Source organism: Lepisma saccharinum, chromosome 13 (genome assembly GCF_977018435.1).
Source record: "Lepisma saccharinum chromosome 13, izLepSacc3.1, whole genome shotgun sequence".
Classification (NCBI taxonomy): domain Eukaryota; kingdom Metazoa; phylum Arthropoda; class Insecta; order Zygentoma; family Lepismatidae; genus Lepisma; species Lepisma saccharinum.
The window spans coordinates 80,678,081-80,699,320 of record NC_139241.1 but is presented as its reverse complement, the minus strand read 5'-3'; the positions used below and the strand labels follow the sequence as shown (position 1 = coordinate 80,699,320).

General features: G+C 40.1%; 1 protein-coding gene across 1 annotated transcript in view; it reads right to left on the bottom strand.

The window, feature by feature from the left end:
- Positions 1-870: 870 nt before the first annotated feature.
- Positions 871-21,240, bottom strand: part of RunxA (RUNX family transcription factor Runt related A) — a 150,320-nt gene continuing 129,950 nt past the window's right edge. The window contains exons 4-5 of the mRNA XM_083133362.1: positions 8,521-8,745; positions 871-1,679 (exon numbers count right to left, since the gene is read on the bottom strand). Coding sequence (XP_082989488.1) covers positions 928-1,679; positions 8,521-8,745 — 977 coding nt within the window. The 3' untranslated portion in view covers positions 871-927. The remainder of the gene's footprint in view (positions 1,680-8,520; positions 8,746-21,240) is intronic.

Sequence of the window (21,240 nt, the reverse complement as noted above, 5' to 3'; positions counted from 1 at the left end):
ATACACCTTACATGGGATATGGTATGGAATAACTGGAGTAAGAATAAATCAAATGAAACGCATCTGAAAAGATAACCGCAGCCAATAGCAGCGCCGCTACGGCCACGTTAGCCTGCTGAGCTCTCAGCAGCCACCACGACTGGGATGGCTCGATTTTTCTTTAAAAAATAAAGATTTCTTACTTATTCTTTACCTCATCCTGTAGGGAAAGGATTTTCTGTTTTCAAAACAGTTTTCCTGTTTTCAGTAAGTACCGTATTCTTTTTTCTTCTTCTTTCTTTCTTCGGAGTATGGCAAACTGTTTTCTTGGAAGTAATTTAGACAGTAGGCTACTTGTTGAAATTGATTCATAAATTTACGAGAATTGGCAACGCTTTGTACTCGGAGTTTCTCAATACTGGCCATACTATTTCCTCTCTGAATTGAAAACGCTACCAGCTCAAGTAATCTTAACAAGCACGTACAGGCACCGGCAAATATAACTGGACACCTGGATCTTGAAATACTCTCTTCTCTGCAAGCCGTTAAGTGTTTTGCCTAACTTTACAGCGGTGGTAGAAGTTTCCATTGAAAATTACTATTAAAATTGCCGTATAGTTAGGCAACACACACAACGCGTTGCAGAGGATTTAGGCGTCTCATTTTTATTGCAGGTGACTGTACATAGAACAACAAAATTATTGATTTGTTTTGAAACAATGCTTACAATTGTATCTGCAAACCTTTTCCTGTCACAGCAAAATCACGAACGTTCAGGTAAAAATTAATCTGGTTTCTTGTAAACAAAATAAATGGTATTGCGAATGCAACGCCACCTGTTCTTGGGATCTGGGGTTGATAATTCACTTATGCCAACGCGGATGGCCACATTTCTGAGTGTTCCGTGGCAGCTGCGGGCATTGTAGAGTCACTGTACACTCAGGTCTGTCAGTACGGTCTCCAGACCGCGGCGTCCGTGTGTGTTCGACTCGGTACCTGACTGATCCCGCCTAGTCTAGGCTGCTGAGCACCAGTCTGCGGCTGTCCTGTCGAGTGCTGAGAGTGGTCATCCTGGTTGTGGTTCGACTGCCCGGTCGGGGTTCCCCCCATGGAGAGGGTCCTGGAGACGGGGGTGCTCGAACCCAGGATGTCACCGGCGGACCTCTGAGAGCTGTTGTTGATCTGCTCCATTGCACTCTGCAGTTCCGTCCCGTGAAGATGAAGCTGGTTCTGGCTCACGCTCGAGTACAGCTGGGAGTAGAGAAGCGAGGCCGGTAGCACGGGGGTACTGAGATAGAGTCCTGTGTTCGACGCCGACGACCCGCTGTACGCCCCCTGTCCCATCAGGGAGAAGTTGCTGTTCGAGGTGAGGTGTCCGGAGGCGTTGCCCAGCAACGACGGCATTGTCGTGCCGGACGATTGCTGCGTGGCCAGTCCGCCGCCCCCGGCGCCGCTGAGCTGTGACGTCACCGAATCGGACAGGGACCGGGACACGGACAGGGAGAAGTCGTTGGAGGATGCCGAGGTCGGGTAGCGGGGGACCAGCACGGAGGAGGAGGTTGACCTGTCCTGGTTGTGGCCCGTGCCGAGCCCAAGGTGGTCCAGATCTCCTCCCTTCAGCCGAGTGTCGCTCAGGGTTGCCGCCGAGAAGTCTGCAGATGCCACGCCACCTGCGGATGAGCCTGTGTTGTCTGGCAACACTGTAAGAGAAGAACAAATGGAATTAGAACAATGCAAAATAGAGGAAAGAGTCATGTTAACCGTGCTTGACTATCACATATTATTCTTTCTGCAAGGTGCCTCAAACTCAGGCTGTGTCCGAAAGGTACAGTCATGAACACTGCTGGGTTGTAACGATTCCATTCAAAGTCAATGTATTCATTACAACCCGGCAGTGTCCGTGACTGTACAAAGTGCAGACTTGAAGCATAGTCATGACGCAAGTGACGTCACCTAGTGCAGTTCGAAAGCGCCAAGTACACGAGCAATCGCGACCACAGCTCGTAGTACGGATCGTTGCAGACTTGATCACGCGATTTCTGCACTCGTTGTTCATTTGTTTGAAATCACGGAGGTAGAAAGCTAGCAAGTTGTTGGTTAAAGTTCTTCTAATGTGTGAAAATGTATGTGTACGAACATTTGAAAATGCTATGTGATTTCTATGGTGAAAAACAAGTGTTTAAAACGCGTGGAAAACAACGAGTACTCACTTTTGTCTACTGATCGTATTTGGCGCTGCAGTCGAAATGCAATTCGGAAGATTTTCACTGCCAGTCCACGACTTCAAGACCGCACTGCAAGAGCATTCTCGGAGGATGCTCGCTTCGTGTACGGCTTTGCACCTTCCTCTGCTGTTTCTTTCTATTCTCATCCGTCTCTTTCTTATTCTGCTTCTCTCTTTCTTCCTTTGTTTCTCTTTCATTCAGTACTTCTGTTTCTTTCTTGCTCTGCTTCTCTCTTTTACTTTGTCTCCCTCTTTCATTCTAATTTCAATTTCCTTCTTCCTCTGTTTCTTTCTATTCTCATCGCTCTGTTTCCATCTCTCCTGCTCTTCTTCATCCTTTGATTCTCTCTTTCATTCATTATTTATATTTCTTTCTCACTCTGCTTTTCATTCATAATTTCAATTTCCTTCTTCCTCTGTTTCTTTCTATTCCCATCTCTCTCTTCCCTCTCTGGTGCTCTTTTTCTTCCTTTCTTTCTCTCCTTCATTCATTCTTTCTATTTCTCTCTTCCTCTGCTTCTCTTTTTCATTTGTTTCCCTCTTTCTTTCATAATTTCAATTTCCTTCTTCCTCTGTTTCTTTCTATTACCATCTCTCTCTTTCCATCTCTCCTGCTCTTTTTCTTCCTATGTCCCTCTCTTTCATTCATTATTTCTATTTCTTTCTCACTCTGCTTTTCATTCATATTTTCTATTTCCTTCTTCATACGTTTCTTTCTATTCCAATCTCTCTTTTTCTTTCTCTGCTTCTATTATTATATTTCCATCTTCCTGTCTTCTCTATCCCTATCTCTCTGTTTAAAACCTTTTCTTTATTTATGCCTCTTATAATTTCAATCCCTCTATTTCTCTTCTTTATCACACTGTGTTGTAATGATTCTGAAAATCCCTTATGTAGTATATTTGGGTGCGGAATATGACTCTTTTGGGGTTGAAGGAATGGAGCCCACCTTGCGACCCGTTGGCGACGCCACTGAATTATAGAGAAGTTCCACTTGCGAAATGTAGAGCAGAGAATAAATTTTGACTGTGTACGCGGAGTGGGAGCATCCCTTGTCTCTTACGGAGCGATGAATGGGGTAAGGAGACAGAGAAACAAAAGATGCTGTTTGGAATCTGCTCTCTCCCTCCCCGACTTCTGGTGTGTTGATAGCAGAAGTCAAGCAGTCATGTTGCCTCTCCCGTTGCTGTTGTGCCGCAATTACTAATTTAGCCGTATCGCGACGCCAAACCTTGTAAAGTGCCAACTGAGCGGCGAGAGATAGCGGGAGAAAGCAAGAAGACTCCAAGAAACGGCTCCAGCTACTTTTGGTAATGAGAATCTTGTCTCGTGCCAAAAGGAACTTTTTGACGCGGGGAAACTGGGGAAGATTCTAGCTGTTTAATGAGGTTTGTAATCGGCTGCTCCATTGTGCGACGTGTCTCCGAATCGCGGGGGATTCTCTGACTAAGGTGAGGGAGGCCCTTTCCAACTTCCGAGATCAGCTTCTGCACAAAGGGGGGAAGGAATTTGTAACGTTAGATTCGCGCACGGTTTTGTTTGGCGCCACAGGTAAGGGAGAACAAAGGAATTTTCCCGCCATTTCAAACTTTCCACCAAAAAGAGTATCGCTTCTACCTCAGAATCACCAGATACAAACACAATATCAGATTATAACGTACCATAGGCGCAGACTCCATGGGGCTTGGGGGGCTCGAGCCCCCAATGTTAACGATGTGGGGACAGAGCCAACAAATAATATTGCTTAAGAGGATCTAATGTATTATTTTGCTTCTCTTGTAAAGTTTACTCTGAATTGTGCCACATGAACTTAACTTTAAATACACATTTGAAATGTTCTAGACCATCAACTTTGGGGGCTGAGACCGCTAAACCATCAACTTTGGGGGGCTATGACCAGAGACAGCAAAACATGACTTATTACTATATACTAAGTATATAATTATGAGTATTGTTAACATTTTCACTAAAAAGAGTTTCAAAAGACGATGTGCATGAACTAGGGGATTGGATGGGACGTTCGGGCTACAAATGGCTCTCACATGACATTCAGAAGGAGATCGTTAATATATTATGGAGACCAGTTTTGCGCTCCGTGGGAGCAGATATTAAAAGCTGGGAATATTTTGCTATTATGGTTGACGAAACTTGTGACATTCTGCATTCGAACTGTGAATGAAAATTTTGATATGTTTGAGGAATTAATTTGCTTTTACGAGATTCAGAACACTGAGGCCAAAACTTTAAAAAGGGAGGGAGGGAGTCATACATTAATTTATTTCAATGATCAGAGCCCCCCCCCCCCCCCCCCGCAATAATTTTGCCAAGTCGGCGCCCCTGTAACGTACAGCTATCGTGTTACAACCACTACATAAAATAATGTACGTCTTGGAAAATATGTGTTAGTTTTCTATGTGAATCTAATTTGGCCACTTACCAATCGGACAATATCTTCACCTTACGAGGCGCGCATGGAAAGTTTTTAAACTTTGAAACCCTTTTTCTCGGAAATGGCTGGCTAGTGCGCGCTAGTACCTTGGCATATCAATACCTATAGGGTACCCTACCACTACAGGAAGTCCCGGCCCAAACTCTGTTTCCCAAGGCAGCCTCTCCTTGTAAATCGTGTATTTGTTTAGTAGGGATCTCAGTGAGATTGTTCATACAAAATATCTGCTAGAAAAGAACAGCACAGGAGTTTTCGAACTAAAGAAATTAGGAAACCATGGCAACACATCTGAATACTTTGAAGCTGAGAGCGTGTACAGTCACGTACAATAAAAACTGAAGATGCAGATCCTCGCTTCACTGCAATGTATCATGCGTGTTGCCTATTTTTAAGGCGACGATCGAACTTGAATAGCAAGTTTTCAATTTCGGGCATTGTCTGAGAGTTAGGCAACACACATGACGCCTTGCACTATTTCAGGATATACCACTGTCCAATTTTATATTGTGGGTGACTGTACAACTTCACTGCAACATGGAGTGTGCAAACCAGACACACGCACATGTAAATACCCAGAATTAATATACAGGGTTATTATAAATGATGGACCCATTTTCAAAACGTCATAGGTAGGGAAGTACAGATCCAAATTGAACAAGCTATATACCAATGGAAAGAGGAAGGTTCAAAGTTTCTGGCGGGCAGCGGCCGGCGGGCTGTGGTGGTTGTGGAAGCGGCCGGTAGAGTTCGCGAGAGGACCGTCTCTGTCAGTTGTGAGCGAGATGGCGACCTTGGAGCACAAGGTTTTCTGCGTGCTTGTTTGCCGTGCAGCCAATGGTGGCCACATTGAACATTTATAACAGTTACAAACATTGTGGTAACAAACTTTGAACCTTCCTCTTTCCATTGGTATATAGCTTGTTCACTTTGGATTTGTACCTCAATAAATATGATGTTTTGAAAATGGGTCCATCATTTATAATAACCCTGTATGTTAGAACGACAGTGTCCGTGAGAATAGTCTTCAATAGTACAACGTTTTTAAGAACAGCTGGTTAAAGACTAACCTGAATATTGTAACCTTAAAAATTATGATTTTTTTAAAAATTTTGACATAGAGTTCCAAATAACAAAAATGTAAGGTGACGTCAGTTCTGCTATGCTTAAATTATTAGTAACGACTGTATTGATTATTGAGTATAATTGTATTGACCTTATTCTAAAACGTGGAAGATAAATATATTAATTGCGATAATAGTGTATTACCTTGGGAAGTATGCTGCTGCATTACGTGTGAGAGGCAATTTGTTTTATTTTGCGTGTTGGGTTTTCATGTACAGGGTCATGTCAGAATCAGATACAAATTTGATGCATTTGGGTGCACTTTTGTATGTAGTGAAAGAAACACCAAAGTGCATCATTTGATTCAAGTGAGGATTTCTTTCAGTCGAGATGCACTTCAATGCATCAGTTGATGTTCCTTGATGCACCTTCCTGCATCTTTTTCGATGGTGCACTTAAACGTTTGGTCGGAGCTACAGAGTTTACGTAGCTCGGATGAAACGTTTAATGTATCATCAAAAAAAGATGCATTCTGGTGCATGAAAACGCATCAACTGATGCATTGAAGTGCATCTCGACTGAAAGTAATCCTCACTTGAATCAAATTGAAGACTATAATTGGTAAACGCTGTAAGTGCCACAATAATTCAAACACCGTTTTCCACGTTAAACTGTGAAATGTGCCATGCTTTATAATGTGGTAAACGTGAAATGTGGCTGGTAGCCCTCTAAGTAGTTCAAAGGGCGTGTAAAGAGGTCACTAGTGTGAACGTTCTTACGGGCTGATGTGCGGAACGATGCGATTTCACAACACTTTCGCTTTTGGCACTTACAACGTTTACCACTTTTAGTCCTCAATTATGCACTTTGGTGTTTCTTTCACGACATAGTTACAATGCACCTAAATGCATCAAATTTGGATCGGATTCTTTGAAGAAGCCATAAGACACACTTTAGTGCATCAATCGATGCATTCTGATGCATCAATCCATATGATGCATTTAATTCTCTGAGTGTATATCTTCTATCCTTGAATTTTGCTGTGTTTATATTAATTTCAGGTTTTATGTAAATTATAATGCATTATATTAGTATCTCTTTATATTTTGTTTTGTACACCCAACGGTGAAAGAAACAGTAGGCGAATTGTCCACCACCATTTTCATTCGGTCTGTATTACACAATGTGATGATACTGAATTGAAATAAAGACGTCAATAAGCAGAGAACAATGCCTTCTTCTAACCAACATAGTTTCATTCCTTAAAACAACACAGGATGGAGAATACAAAAGTAGTGAAAATAGCTGTGGACAATTTGCCTACCATTATCTTTGCCGTTGACTGTACGTGGTGCTTAAGATCTGAAATATTGAGTGTAAAGATAATATGTTGTATAAATAAATAATAATAAACCGGGGTTCTGTATACAGCCCGGAATGGCCTTGGCCTATCTCCGACTGCCAGTCTCCTTCCCACAATCCTACCTAGAGGTGTGGAGATCTTCAACCACGTTGTATACATGAAATACATGTATACATGTAATACGTTGTATGCATTGTAATATTTGAAATTTTGTATTCATATATGCTAGTTTTATACAAGATAGTCTGATATTGTATGTTACTCATTTCAATCGAACTTGTATTATTATTATTATTATTATTTTTTGTTTTAGTAAGTATACTTTCTGTTGTGTACATTTACTTTAGCGTTGACATGTTTTGTTTATTTACATTTCTGCATCTACATAAATATTTATTGTCATTTAACCATGTGAACTTCCAAACTCAAAGCAGAAAATGTAGAACACTGTAATTGAGATGCGCCTGTTGTGTTTATATAAACAAACCAGCAGGGGCGTATATTCCAGGCTAGTTAGGCTATCTGCGAAGCCTGAAGCCTAGAATGTAAAATACTGAAGAGACATCTCTTAGAAACTGTGTGAATTAATCTGATTTGAAATAGAAGATAATGGCGATTCTGAAGTTGGCACCCTGGATTCTTATGAGTTGGCAACCTGAATTCTTGGGAGTTGGCAACCTGAATTCTTTGGGGTTGGCAACCTGAATTCTTGGGAGTTGGCAATCTGAATTCTTGGGAGTTGGCAATCTGAATTCTTTGGGGGGTTGGCAACCTAAATTCTTTGGGGGTTGGCAACCTGAATTCTTGGGAGTTGGCAACCTGAATTCTTGGGAGTTGCCAACCTGAATTCTTGAGGATTGGCAACCTGAATTCTTGGGAGTTGCCAACCTGAATTCTTGGGAGTTGGCAACCTGAATTCTTTGGGGTTGGCAACCTGAATTCTTGGGAGTTGGCAACCTGAATTCTTGGGAGTTGGCAACCTGAATTCTTGAGGATTGGCAACCTGAATTCTTGGGAGTTGCCAACCTGAATTCTTGGGAGTTGGCAACTTGCATTCTTAGGAGTTGGCAACCTGACTACCGTTGGGATGGCAACGTGGCTTCCTTGAAGACGTCAAGAATGAGCCTAGTCTTCTCCCTTCCTCCATAGCCTAGGACCAGGTGTCATTTGAGATTGCCCAGGTCTTATACTCAGCATACGCCACTGGAAACCAGCTAGGGGTAACAAGACATTCGGACCACCCTTCACATGAAAGGTCAACACGAACATATAAATATTAAAATCAATCATATAGTTTTCCTGCACTCATAAAAGGTAATACAAAGGAAGGTATTGCCTATAAACCAAGAGAAAGTACCAAATTCCATAGACCCTTTATACACACCGTTAGGTGCTTGTCAAAGTACACCATTGGTTGAAACATACAACATATGTGGAACTTACGTGATGACACAGCGCTGGTCGCTCCGAAGGCGTCGTGCGCAGAAGCCGTACTCTGTCCGTTGATGTCCGTGGAGAATCCCAGTGCGGGGGTGTTGAAGCCACCCCCCTGAAGTCCCGTGGCGGCACAGCCCCCTAAGCTCCCGCTGAGATAAGACGAGTAGGGGTTGGCGCTGTATGTCCCCCAGTGGCTGTTCGTCGCCCCAAGACCGAACGCTTGGCCCATGTCTGGAAAACAAGAAGACAGGAGACGTGTTTGACAAAATATCCAGGAAGATGCAAGTGACATACAATACTAACAGTGCCTGCAATGTTACTTCTACAACCAAATGAGTTACGGTTCCTCGTTTGAGAAAGTAACCTACAGTCGAGCCAAGCAACAAGCGGTAACCTTACAATGCCTCCTCCCAGTGTTGCCACATGAAGGGATATTTTTCTTTTGCAGGGAAATTCGGACCGAAATTTTAGCAAATAGGGAAAAGGGAATTTCGATTAAGAATACCACAATTGAAGGGAAATTTTAAAACATCTGACTACATTATTAGTTTTTGATAAGTTCCAATTTCATATTCACATTTAACATTTTCATTTTTTCTGTTCTCTTTTTTGCTCCCTTGAATATAGCCTGTATATATTTATACGAGTATTTCTGTTAAGTACATCGCTTTTCTGCACCTTCGGATAATAGTAACGATGAGGATTAACGATTAAATGAATTCCTGACCAGCATCCAAATCTGGGACATTTGGCCAGGAAGCGATGAAAATGACATGTATGTGAAAAATTTAACATTTCTTATTCACAACGGAAATACTACTACTACTGCTTTCACCACCAGCACCACCACTAATAACAATAATAATTACAGCTACTGCTACTTCCACTACTAATACTTATTATTATTATTGTATAATTTGCTTAGGTGAAGGGAAAAATTGTTCCGAAAAGGGAAATTTTGCGCCTTGGAAAGGGAAATTGTGTCCACATATTGTGGCAACACTGTCTCCTCCCCGAAGCGGCCAGCAGGGAAACAGGATGTTGTCAAAATAACCGTTCTGCGCTGTGAATGAGGGTCGGAAGCAGTGACGTGCGTCTACGCGTAAACAACGATAGTCTACATTCTACACGTAGACTATTTTATACACGTAGATTACGTAATCTATGTAAACAACATGGCGAAAGATGATAACTTAGCAAAGGGCGCCATGGAATTAAAATAAAATTATACTGCGTATCAGTTGCTGATGTGTGAGAAGAACTTTTCATACTTTTTCTTCCAAATTCGAACAATTTTTCACCCAAGAAGAAACCTAATATAGGAAATATTCTAGTGTTTTATGGGGAAAAGACCACTTTTGACTCACGACTGCCATCTGTTGTTGGTTTTCGCATACTATTTATCTTCGTCCATAGTTCATGATAGAAGAGAAGAGAAATTTTGTTGTAAACAGGATTCTTTCATTTCGTTGGGAACCAATATAGTTTAAAATGTCACTTTCCTTTCATGAAACCCTTGGATATTAATATTAATCCACTTTAGATTGTCTACGCAGTCTATGTAAACTACAACCCAATGTAATCTACGCGTAGATTACGTGTAGACAACGCTTGAAGAAGTAAACTTATAGTCTACGGAACATCACTGGTCGGGAGTTAGCTTGACTCTGGTTTAGTTACTGAGGTACTTTATTCCAGATAAGCTAATAAGTTGTATAACCTATATCACTGTTCATCTTCTTTCAGTCATGTCCATAAATGATCAATTTTCATGAAATTATAATTTCCTTAATATAAAAAATTATAGAGGTAATACAAGTTTGTATTAAACCTACATCTATACTGGAAAATAAGACTAACATTTTTTTTTTTTTGCAAACGATAATTTTGTTTTATTTACTACTAGACTAAGAATCTGTAGAATGCAAAGGATGGTTTTTATGAGATTATATATTCTTATAAAAAGTTAACTCTTCAAATGACGTCAATTTTGACTGGCATCTAACCACCGTAAAAGAATGAACCATCAACGGCTACTACATAGCACTTCCGTAACTTTACGGTAAAATCTAATGATGATTCACCATAAGTTCATTCTACAGAATTTTCACCGTAAATAAGAGAAAGTTGAAAACACTGAATCCAGCTTCTGAAATTCAAACAACATACATGATAATGAATAACTTAAAACATATTGCAGAACTGTTGTGAAACGTGTATTGTTATCGTGAAAGATTCAGATTGATACTGAAGTGTAAAATTATATATATAAAAGTACATAAAATTTGATATTCAAGTGAAACAACAACAGGTTTACACTGCTGCCAAGAGCGCTGGATACAAACAAATAAAAGGCGAAAACCGCCGAGGCTTTGCTTTCTGTGCTTATGGGGTTGTTTGTTCTCGTTTCTGCAGTTGAATTTTTAGGTGACATCACTGTCATCCTAGGCCTGAGAGAGAGAGAGTAAGTAAGTAACAAGACCGGGAGAAAAAAGAATGGGGATACCTGGAGGATAGAGAAATTGCCAAATAGATGGAGAAACTTATACACATGGCATTAATTCATCAATAGATATCTGATTACGGTTTAAAGTTACGGTTGTGATTACCGAACCGAACGGAAAGATGTTGACAGATGGCAGCACAGTGAATTATTCTCAAATGACGTGAAAAGTAAAAGTTTGGAAGTAATTAATTTTAATTTGTGTATGCGTAAATTCATAATTAGTTATACAATCATTAAAAATAAGTTCTTAGCGTAGTAATCAAGGCTAACAGGACAATTAATTTTGAAATGATGAAAGTCTCACATATAATTTTCGCTTTAGTTGATACATAAATGCAATACTCTTCAAGCAAGGACAGGTTACTAATTTTTAGTAATCTGCAGGAGCAGGGCCTTGCTTTTCCGTTAGATACCAATAGCAGTTCGGTGAGGTTAGTAGTCTCTCTCTCTCTTCTTCTTCTTCTTTCTTTGTCTTCCTTTTCTCTTTCCCACCCCTTCTCTCTCTCCTCCTTTATTTCCCTTCCTTTTTCTCTCTCTCCTTCCTCTTCCTTCTCTCTCCCTCCTATCTCTTCCTTTTCTCTTTCTCTGTCCTATAGTAGCAAAAGCTCGTTGCACGGAACGTGCTGTCAAATTCCTTTTTCTTTTCCGTTAGGCTATTTTCTTGCAGGTTACATCTATCAGAATTCACAACACCTGCACGTAGTGTAATGGGTTATTTGTCTGTAAGAATGCTGAACTATCCCTTCCTCCGTCGTGTTTCCTTAGAGAGAATATCCATTGTTGTTTCTCCTGGATCCAAACCCTTTGACACGAAAACCGTGGAGAGAGTGCGACTCCCTCTTCGTAGCTGATAAAAGTCCATTAGGTTTTGAGGTCGCTTTCCGAGAAGCAACCGGACTTGCCCCTGCGTGGAGAGCGCTCATCCTCGGCATCCTCTGGACCAAGCACTGCTAATCCCTCGCAATCTTTTTATCTCGTTAAGACTGTTGCCTGGGATTAACAGAAGATGGCGGCAGCTTGTGAGAGCATTTCCTGCGGCTTCCTGATGGGATTTGGAAGCTTTAATCGCCTTGGTCTGCTGTCAACCTTCATCTGGTAATACCACGGACTCCCTGAGGTAAACTACAATTCTACTTACTGTTTACTTGCATCCTATACCTTGGAGACCGTCTTTATCAACGCTCTTTCCAGTAAGGGCACTCTCTGGTGTTGCAAGATAATCCCCTTTGGGATGTGCTTTCACATGTAACATTTCATATATCGTCTACACAATACAGTTAGCATATACGTATAATCTCTGGATAATTTTCACGGTATCAGCTTATACTAATATTTTCATTAGCTATCATGTCACGAGCTATATTTTGTTATTTTGATAATATTTCGCAACACATATATGTAGAATAAGATATTCATCTTTTGCAGTCTTGAACACATTACAAACAAAGTACACAGGTTTTATAGTATGTTACATATTACATTACAATATAGTTTCATGTATATAAATGGATGTACACTTACATAACACTCATATCTCAATGTAACACACACAAATAAATCAATGTACAAGCATACGTAATTTTTTGTATATTTACAAATAAAAACGTTTATATTGTAAAGTATTTTAGGTGAAATAACTTTTTTGTATATAGTTTAATGTTAGAAACTTCGGAGGATATTCCTGGTATGGAGAATATTTGTGTTTATATTTTAGATTGAATTAAACTTTTGTGTTTGACTAATTAAAGATTTAAGTATACGTTTTGATTTTTTACTACAATGCTATTTCACACATCTTATTAACGGTGACTCCTTGTATTTTTCGGTTTTTGGAACACTACACAAATGACACTGATATTTCAACAATTCACTCGTCCACTATTTTAACGATATCAATCGTCGATATTTTCACCTATCGTACTTTCAATATATTCATGATATATCGATCGATTACCTCTATAGCATACTTTTGCAACATGTCCCACAAATATTATGATATGATATGATATGATTTTTTTTGCTATTGATACGAGCCCTTCGGCTGTGCGTATCCTACAATATTGTTATATATACACACCCCGCCTTAAATATACACCTCATTGATCATACATTCAGAAACATTTGGAAAAGAATTTCATATGTACATATATAAATGGCAATGTGGTCTTCTTCTAACATTTAAGATTGTTCATTATAACTACCTTCACAACACTGCACTACACGCTCCACTATGCCTGAGCCACTGCTGTTCCGTACCCTTCACTTTCACTGACTCCTTGCAGCATTTTCCTGCGCTTCCTCCAAACTGCATGTAAATAGGAGCCCAGGGCTTTGATGTTTGCATTCGTTATATTACCCCTCTCCTCCCTACATACAGCCTGGATCGTCTGCTCAATGCTGTCCCTTGCACTGTCCCCCCATTTGCGTTGTCTGGGGGGTGTCGACCAAACACACTCATGTAGGATGTGAGCCCTCATCTCCTCCACGACCGTCCGGCCTCTTGAGTTTGTGTTGCCTCCACCCCCCTAGCAGGAACCAGGCGAATCCACTTCTTTGCTGGTACGTACACGTATCAATGTATCGTTTTCTCCCCCATTCCACCCACACCCCTGGCGGTTGTGCGGCGGCGAGCGTTACCGTCTCCCTTCATTCTGCCATGATGTCTTGCCTGCTACTGTTCACCAACCTCTCCCTTATAATTTGCTACATCCCAGTTTCGCACCTCCCGCCCCTCACCTCTTCCCATAGTTCCCCCCGACCCATTCTGTACAAGTCGTCCCTAATCCCACTTGCCCAGTGGCGTGCGAACCCTTCCTCAATCTGAACTCGCAGACACTGTTCTTTCAGTGAGTCTCCAGCCCTTTGTTCCAGCTTCACCCAAAACTTGAAGCATCTCATCTTCGCTTCGACATCCTCCCTATGTTTTCCCATATCCCTCAGGACGCCACACGTGCGTGCACTCGAGCTGGTTGCCAGTATCCTCAGACCATATTTTATACGTCTTTTCGCAGTTATTTCACAATAACTATTTATATCAATTCAATAATATCTTTACAGTCTAATATGCTCAGATATTCTCACACAGTGGTTCTTCTCCAGTGTTATAATGTATTGTGTAACGTACGTAACTGTACTGCTAATAAAATAAACAGTTTTCACAATTCACCTTTCTCCTCGTTAAATATCCCAGGAATACGAAATTGGACTTCAGTGGGTTAAGTATATCTCTCGAATTCATCATGTAAGAAACAAAAGAAAGCAAGTTGAGCTTTGAAAGGTTAATTATTATCAGTTACAATGTTTATCCAGTAACCGTTCGTTTCGGTACTGCAACAAATGAGAATGTGCCAAATTGCCAGTTCAAATATCGAACGCTGTAAATGGCAAATTTCAGATTTGAAAGACCACTCCGGTTCTCGTCTTGGTGTCACCTTTAAAACAACAAGTCTATATAGTCAGTAGCAGTAACTGTCCTAGAAAGTCTAGGAAGTATAGGCAACATTTCGCTGATTATACGCCTTTCTCTGTCACTTTCGGATAATCACAACCATAACGACGATAAGATGAAATTGATGGAAGAAATAAACACATGCCCAAAACAGGACTTACACTCGAAACCTTCAGCGACTTCTGGCTAGGCTGGGACTTTGGCTGACACCAGCGAAGCCATTGTCGAATTTTTCTCGCCTATCGAAAAACCGCTATGATGTTCCAAAATCTGAAAAATTAAATCGGCTTGGAATTCCTTCTAGAGCATTCATGGGAATCTTCATGTGGTTTTCTTTCGCTGTTGTCAAGATATTCTCAATAGTTTCGTGACTTAGTAAGTCTAAAAAATTACAAAATATATAATTGTAAACCTATGCTTTGTGCTTCCTTGGATTCAGGATTTTTTTTTCGAAATTTCGTAACGTTCAAATTAGTTTTTAAACAAAAATATTATTAAGAAAGCTGTGAAAATATTTACGATAACACTCAGCACTTGTTGTTTACGTATTATTTTGTTTCGACTCGAGATGTTCATAAATCGAGACAAGATTGAGACTCGTAAATCTCGTCTCGTCTCTACTAGGAATGGCAAACAAAATCCGGATAACGGATATCCGAACAATTAAGATATTCGGATAATCCGGATAATACTGATTTTCGGATATATGAAATCTGGGTAGAAAATTATCCGGATTTGGCCATCCCAAGTCTCGACACTATGGATAAGCGAAACATCCTTAAAGTAACGTCACGTGCTTCTTTTCCAGCGCAAGTTCCGAGGGTATATCCTTTCTCCAGCGGATCCCGCGAATATCTTCCAGCGAGGCGAGCCTCCAGCAGCCACCCTCCAGCCGGCAACCTTCTAATTACCCAACTTGGTCAAATCGTAAGCGAGCACGCGGAACTAATTCCTACGTATTGATCTGGTCCGTCGGCGAATTCAAAGAGGGAAACCTGGGCGAGCAACAAGAAACAGCCACGTCTTGTACACACGCGAGAACAGGGTGGGTTATTTGCAGGATCCCTGACTAGAGCAATAGAGCACTTCACATTCATTGCGTCCTCTATCGGTGGCTAGAATTGTACACACTGACATCTAATCTAGTTAACTTTTCCGAATCCTCTCCAAAGGGAGGTGCACTATTGCCGATATCCTCATGGTGGAAGCAGAGCTTGGCAGGAGTTTACAAATACAATCGGTTCTTATCTTGGAAAATGTCGTGGGGTTTGAAATAACATATATTCGTTTGAATTTATTTTGGCAGAGAGAACCGATCCTAGCTTTTTTTAAAAAAAGAGGAAAAAAACTATGGGTTGTGCTAGAACTACAACATACTTTCACTTTATTTGGCGAAGAGAGAGTGGATTATATTTTTGTTTTCAAAAAATATTGACCATGCTATAACATCGTATTAAAAAACAAAACAACTATGACCTATACCTAGAGACACATATTTTTGGTAAATAAAAAAAGCAAAATTTCGATATAAAAACAGTCAATTTCGGGTTCTAAATCGGTAAATAAAATGAAATTTCGCTATTATAGCGGTAAAAAAGCGCTATATAAAATGACATTTTGGTTTTGAAAATGTGAATATAATCCAAAATTTGATTTAAAAACTGCACTATTTGACAAAATAAAGATATCCCTTCTAATAGCACATTAAATCATTACCAGAATGTTCCTGTGTAAAGGGGTCCATTTTTGCTTCTCAAATATTTACAGCAGAATTAATCAATTTTCCGTGAATTACATAACTCACAGGATAATTCAGACTTCAGAAAGTGTCACGTCGGTATATAAATGGTAAATTTCGTGTTTAAGAGTCTATTTCTCATTTTGCAGTTCATTTCGTGACAAAACAGGGTAGGAAAATGCACCTCACACCTTTCAGAAACATGAACAATTAACATTACAATGTGTTATTTCACATTTCGTGTTTTCGTCAAAAACGAAATATGAATGCCTCTACCTATAACATATTTTATTCTCACTTAATTTGTCAGAGAGAATAGATGCTACTTTGTTTTAGAAAAAATATGGGAAACGCTTAACATATTTTCGTTTTACTTTATTTGGCAGAGAGAATGGATACTGCTTTTCTTTTTAAAAATACTGGGTGTGCAACAACATATATATTCCTTTTACTTTCTTGGCAGAGAGAATGGATCGCATTTATACGATTAAACATGAAACTCGGGTCCCTGGAGGTTAACAAAAACAGGCCTACCCTTAATTTGAGAATTATAAGAAACCTGAAAATTTGGGTGGGGTGGCCCTTTGACGTCCCTTTACGCCTATAAAGAAATAGAGGCAACATTTTTTGTATAATCAATCGTTATTAATTTCCTCTGAACTTCCATGAAGTCAAGGATTATTCCAGGCGTTTCATAAATAATTGTGAGGTTACAAACATTTATTGTAAGTAAATTATTGAACTTTCGTTAATGAAACCAGACCAGAAGAATCGAGAAACGCAAACAGTTTGTGTGTGTATGTTTTGTTAAGCTGAGAGGCGACACTCAAGTCACCCACATCACTCACAGTGTTTTGTGCAATGTTTTGCTCCTCAAGATCACGTGAGCTTACACGGTGCGACTTCTTTTGAGGGGTTTCATCAAAGACAGGGTATTTGTCTCGCCGATGCCGCGTGATATCGCAGCCCTAAGGGAGCATATCATCGCAGCGATAAACACTATCGACAGGTCCATGTTGATGTGAGTGTGGCAAGAGTACTGGTTTCAGTAAGGCGAGGAGGGACAATTACGCACTAGTTGTGCATTTATTTCAATATCCTCGGATTGGGCACTGCTATTTTAAAAAGGGTTTTGTCTGCAAGAGAGTATGAATTTCTCTCCATGTTGCAAGTGGAAACTGTTTTTCAAGTTGATTAGCAAGCTATACACGATATTTGAAACATATGATTAATAAGTATTTACAGAATCCCATGTGTTCCTTTAGGGAAATCGACTTCAACTTCAAGTTACGGCTAATCAAATGGGAGTTTCTACTTTTCCTTCTACTATGACATAGTTCAACGTGTCCTTTTTCCTTCCATGTACTCTTCTACGTCATTGGATGTTTGATATTCCCGAGAGAACGAATAAAATAATGGTCCCATAAGCCTAATGCATTTATCCTTGCCTCATACGGCCATCCTGGCAGTGTTGCCAAACCTGATGTGCATAAAAGAGCTAAATTTCACCATTAATAGAGCTAAAGATAACTTTCAAGGAGCTAGATTAATGAAGGCTTCTTAAAGTGCCTCCTAGGGTAATTTTAGGTGTCAGAGAGGTGGGGGCGCTGCTATTACCGTTAGCTTTAAAGTGATGGCAATTTATTCTTAGTTTTCACCGCCTAGATTTGGCGGCATCACCCATCTCAATAATCCAATGATGTTCATATGAAATCGAAAATAAAGGACACCTTAGCCACAGCGCTATATATAAAAATACGTGGGGAGGAAAGAGGGGTGGGTGACGCAGCATACATATGAATATCACGTCACGTGCAAAATGTACACTCATGGAAAAGGTTGGTCTTTATGGGCCGGAGCCAGTGGTGGCATCATGGTGGGGTAGAGGGCGGGTGCCACAGTTCACAGTCAAAAGAGTACACGAAAGAGCCAGATCTGGCTCCAAAAGAGCGAAGTTGGCAACAGTGATCGGCAACTGCTCCAGCGTGAAAGACCTAGGGGAAATTGTCCCTCCTCGCCTTAATGAAAGTGCAATACTTTACTTGCAATAGATATTTGTAACCCCTCAAGTATTTATGAAACACCCGGTATTAGAGTCACACGGACAGTACCAAAGATTTACGCTTGTACGCTACAATTTATGATAATATGCATAAAGTATTAATCAGGAACTTTACTTTTCGCCTACCGGATTTAATATATATTTTGTTAATCAATAAATATTCAATTCTTCATCGATTTGATATAAATTTCTTTGTCAGGGAATTTGTTCTTATGCAAATTATGCCGATCCTAACTACAATAATATAACAGTATAATATTAATTATAACAATGATTTTAATCTAAACATTATTGTCAAATTATTATTATTCCTGAGACACTTGGCTCGGACACCCTCGAAATATATTTCTAGATATTGCTACGCTCTTATAGGTATGCTATAGGATCGGAAATGCTATAGTAACATTCCAGGCTTAGCCTAAAGCGCTAAGAAAAACGCTCCCGTTCGAAGCGGATCGTGTGCTCTCTCGTCTTGCACAGGAAATCGATGCTGCTTCTTGTTTTGACGCATGCAAATGATTTTCCACGGGGCAGGAAGACGGGGCCCCGTGCGAAAACCAAGCAACGGCACGCGAGGCTCTCACGGACGGAGCTGCGTGACTGGCCGACACCGCAAGACGGCGTGAGATCATTGGCCAGCCCGATAAACCGCATACGAGGCAGAGGAGACCGACCCCACGACCACACGACCACCTTGCCGGGCAGGGAAGTCCTCGAAAGGGAAACCGAAGAAATTTCGACCCTGTTTGCAGACGACACATTTCGTTTCCAGCATAAGATCCGAGTTTCCAATGGCTCTACGGCATCGTTTCTCAACCTATGGGGCGCGAACCACTGCGAAGTCAGGCTCGATAATTTATTTACTGTGTCTTAAAAACCTAAAGTTAAATTACTAAGACATATTGTTTTAACAATTTAAATTCATCCCGTGTTGTACAAAGTCTCCACATTTCTGTTATTCGCCCTCTACCATTGCTTCTTACCGGCATCTCGTTAAAAACCTAACCGGTGTTTAGTTAGATGTTAGACTAGAGTAAATTAGTCGTTTATAATACATATTTACTTTTCTAGAATGGACTACAGACTTACGTAAATGCGCAGTAACGTAATAACTGTACGAAGCTGTCACAAGACCTTTTTTTATTTGAGAAGTGTAACTTCAGTTTGTTTTTATATTCTTTTATACAGGGTGTCTCATAAGTAATACCGCAAAATAACACAGGTGAAAGTACGCGATAATAGAAGCAAAAACGTCTCAGTAAACATGGGTCTGCAAACTAGCCGTTTTCGAGATAATCGCGAATGTGTTGTTACAAGCCGCCACTGACTTCATTGTTTGTAAACGTCGTCCTAGTTGCTAAAATGCTAATAATACAGTAAGAAAAGTGACTCCCACAGTACGATGAGACCGTGTACTGACTGTATCCATCTGTTTGATTGCAACGCCACCTCTCGGAAATCTTCTGTTTTGTGAACAAAGAGCAAACATCGGACCGCGCAAGGAGTAAAGCACTCGGTGTTTACAAAATGCAATCAGTGACGGCTTCTAACCACACATTCGCACACTTTATTAGCATTTTACCAACTAGGACGGCGTTTACAAACAATGAAGTCAGTGACGGCTTGTAATCACACATTCGCGATTATCTCGAAAACGGCTCGTTTGCAGACCCATGTTTACCGAGACTTTTTTGCTTCTATTATCGTGTACTTTCACCTGCGCCAGTTTGCGCTATTACTTTAGAGATACCGTGTATATTTTTCATATTTTTCTAGTTTATATCTGAGTGAATACTGCTGCATGATGTTTCATTTATAAAATAATACTGTGTAAATTATATATGATAAATATATATATATGTACACTAGTGTCCAAAATTAAAACAACAAACAGAAATCCTTTCCTCGTGTGATTTTTTTGTTGATAAATCCTGGCAGGGGTGCCCACTGGGGGGTTTTATGGCGCAGATTGCGCCATCGAGATTTTTTGGGGGGGATTCTTCCCTTCAAATAATATAAAATTCAACATTTATATCTTTTCCAAAATATATGTAAAACTTTTATACCTTAAATGCACCATATTTAATCCATTAGATGAAGAAATGAAAGTGTTCAGGGCATTATCGAAGGGGGTATCGAACTCCTATATATTAGGCCTTAATTGACACGTGGGTTCTGAAGGGGATTCTGAATTAAATTTGGGGGGGCAGTATCCAACTCTGGATCTTATATTATGGCGAGTGGTTTAGTTAACGGGGGATTGAGCATGAAGTTGATGGGGATATCCAATTCTTGTGTATTACTATTGTCTTAGACTGTTGCGGAAATTCTGGTGTGGAGACTGAGAATTACTCCCTCTGTCCCATAATTATTGTCCGGTACACTTTTGTTTGTTGTCCCATATTAATCGTGCGATAGGCAAACTGTGACATTGGTGTATACAGAAGAAGAAAATAAAACATGAAAATGAGTCATACAGCGTTATTACTCAAGGATGAGTACAAATTGGCCGATCAAGTATCCAAAAGAACATAAATAAAAAAGTTACCATTTTGGCATACGGGACTATAATTATGGGACAGAGGGAGTAATTTATTTTTTGGATGAGGCAATATCCACTCTTCAATATTAACAGTAAGTCTAAAATTGGCATGGAAATTTTGGTGGTAGGATTGAGTATGAAATTTAAAGGGGGAGATAGAAAGTTCTTGATAAAGTGTTAAATCTTATATTGTCAAGGGATTTCTGTAGTGGAGAGAGAGTTCGAACATTACATTTTGAAGACTGTATTTAGCGATAAGGCATCCACACGTTTTTGACCTCGAATGTGCCAAAGGAAAAGCTTGAAAAGGAAAAGACTAAATATCTCGGGATCTTAAGAAAGTATTGACACCCCATTCAATTAATATTCTTCAAAGCCTGCAAAGAAATGGTTGTAAAAATTTTCTTGCTCGCTTCCCTCGCAATAATTT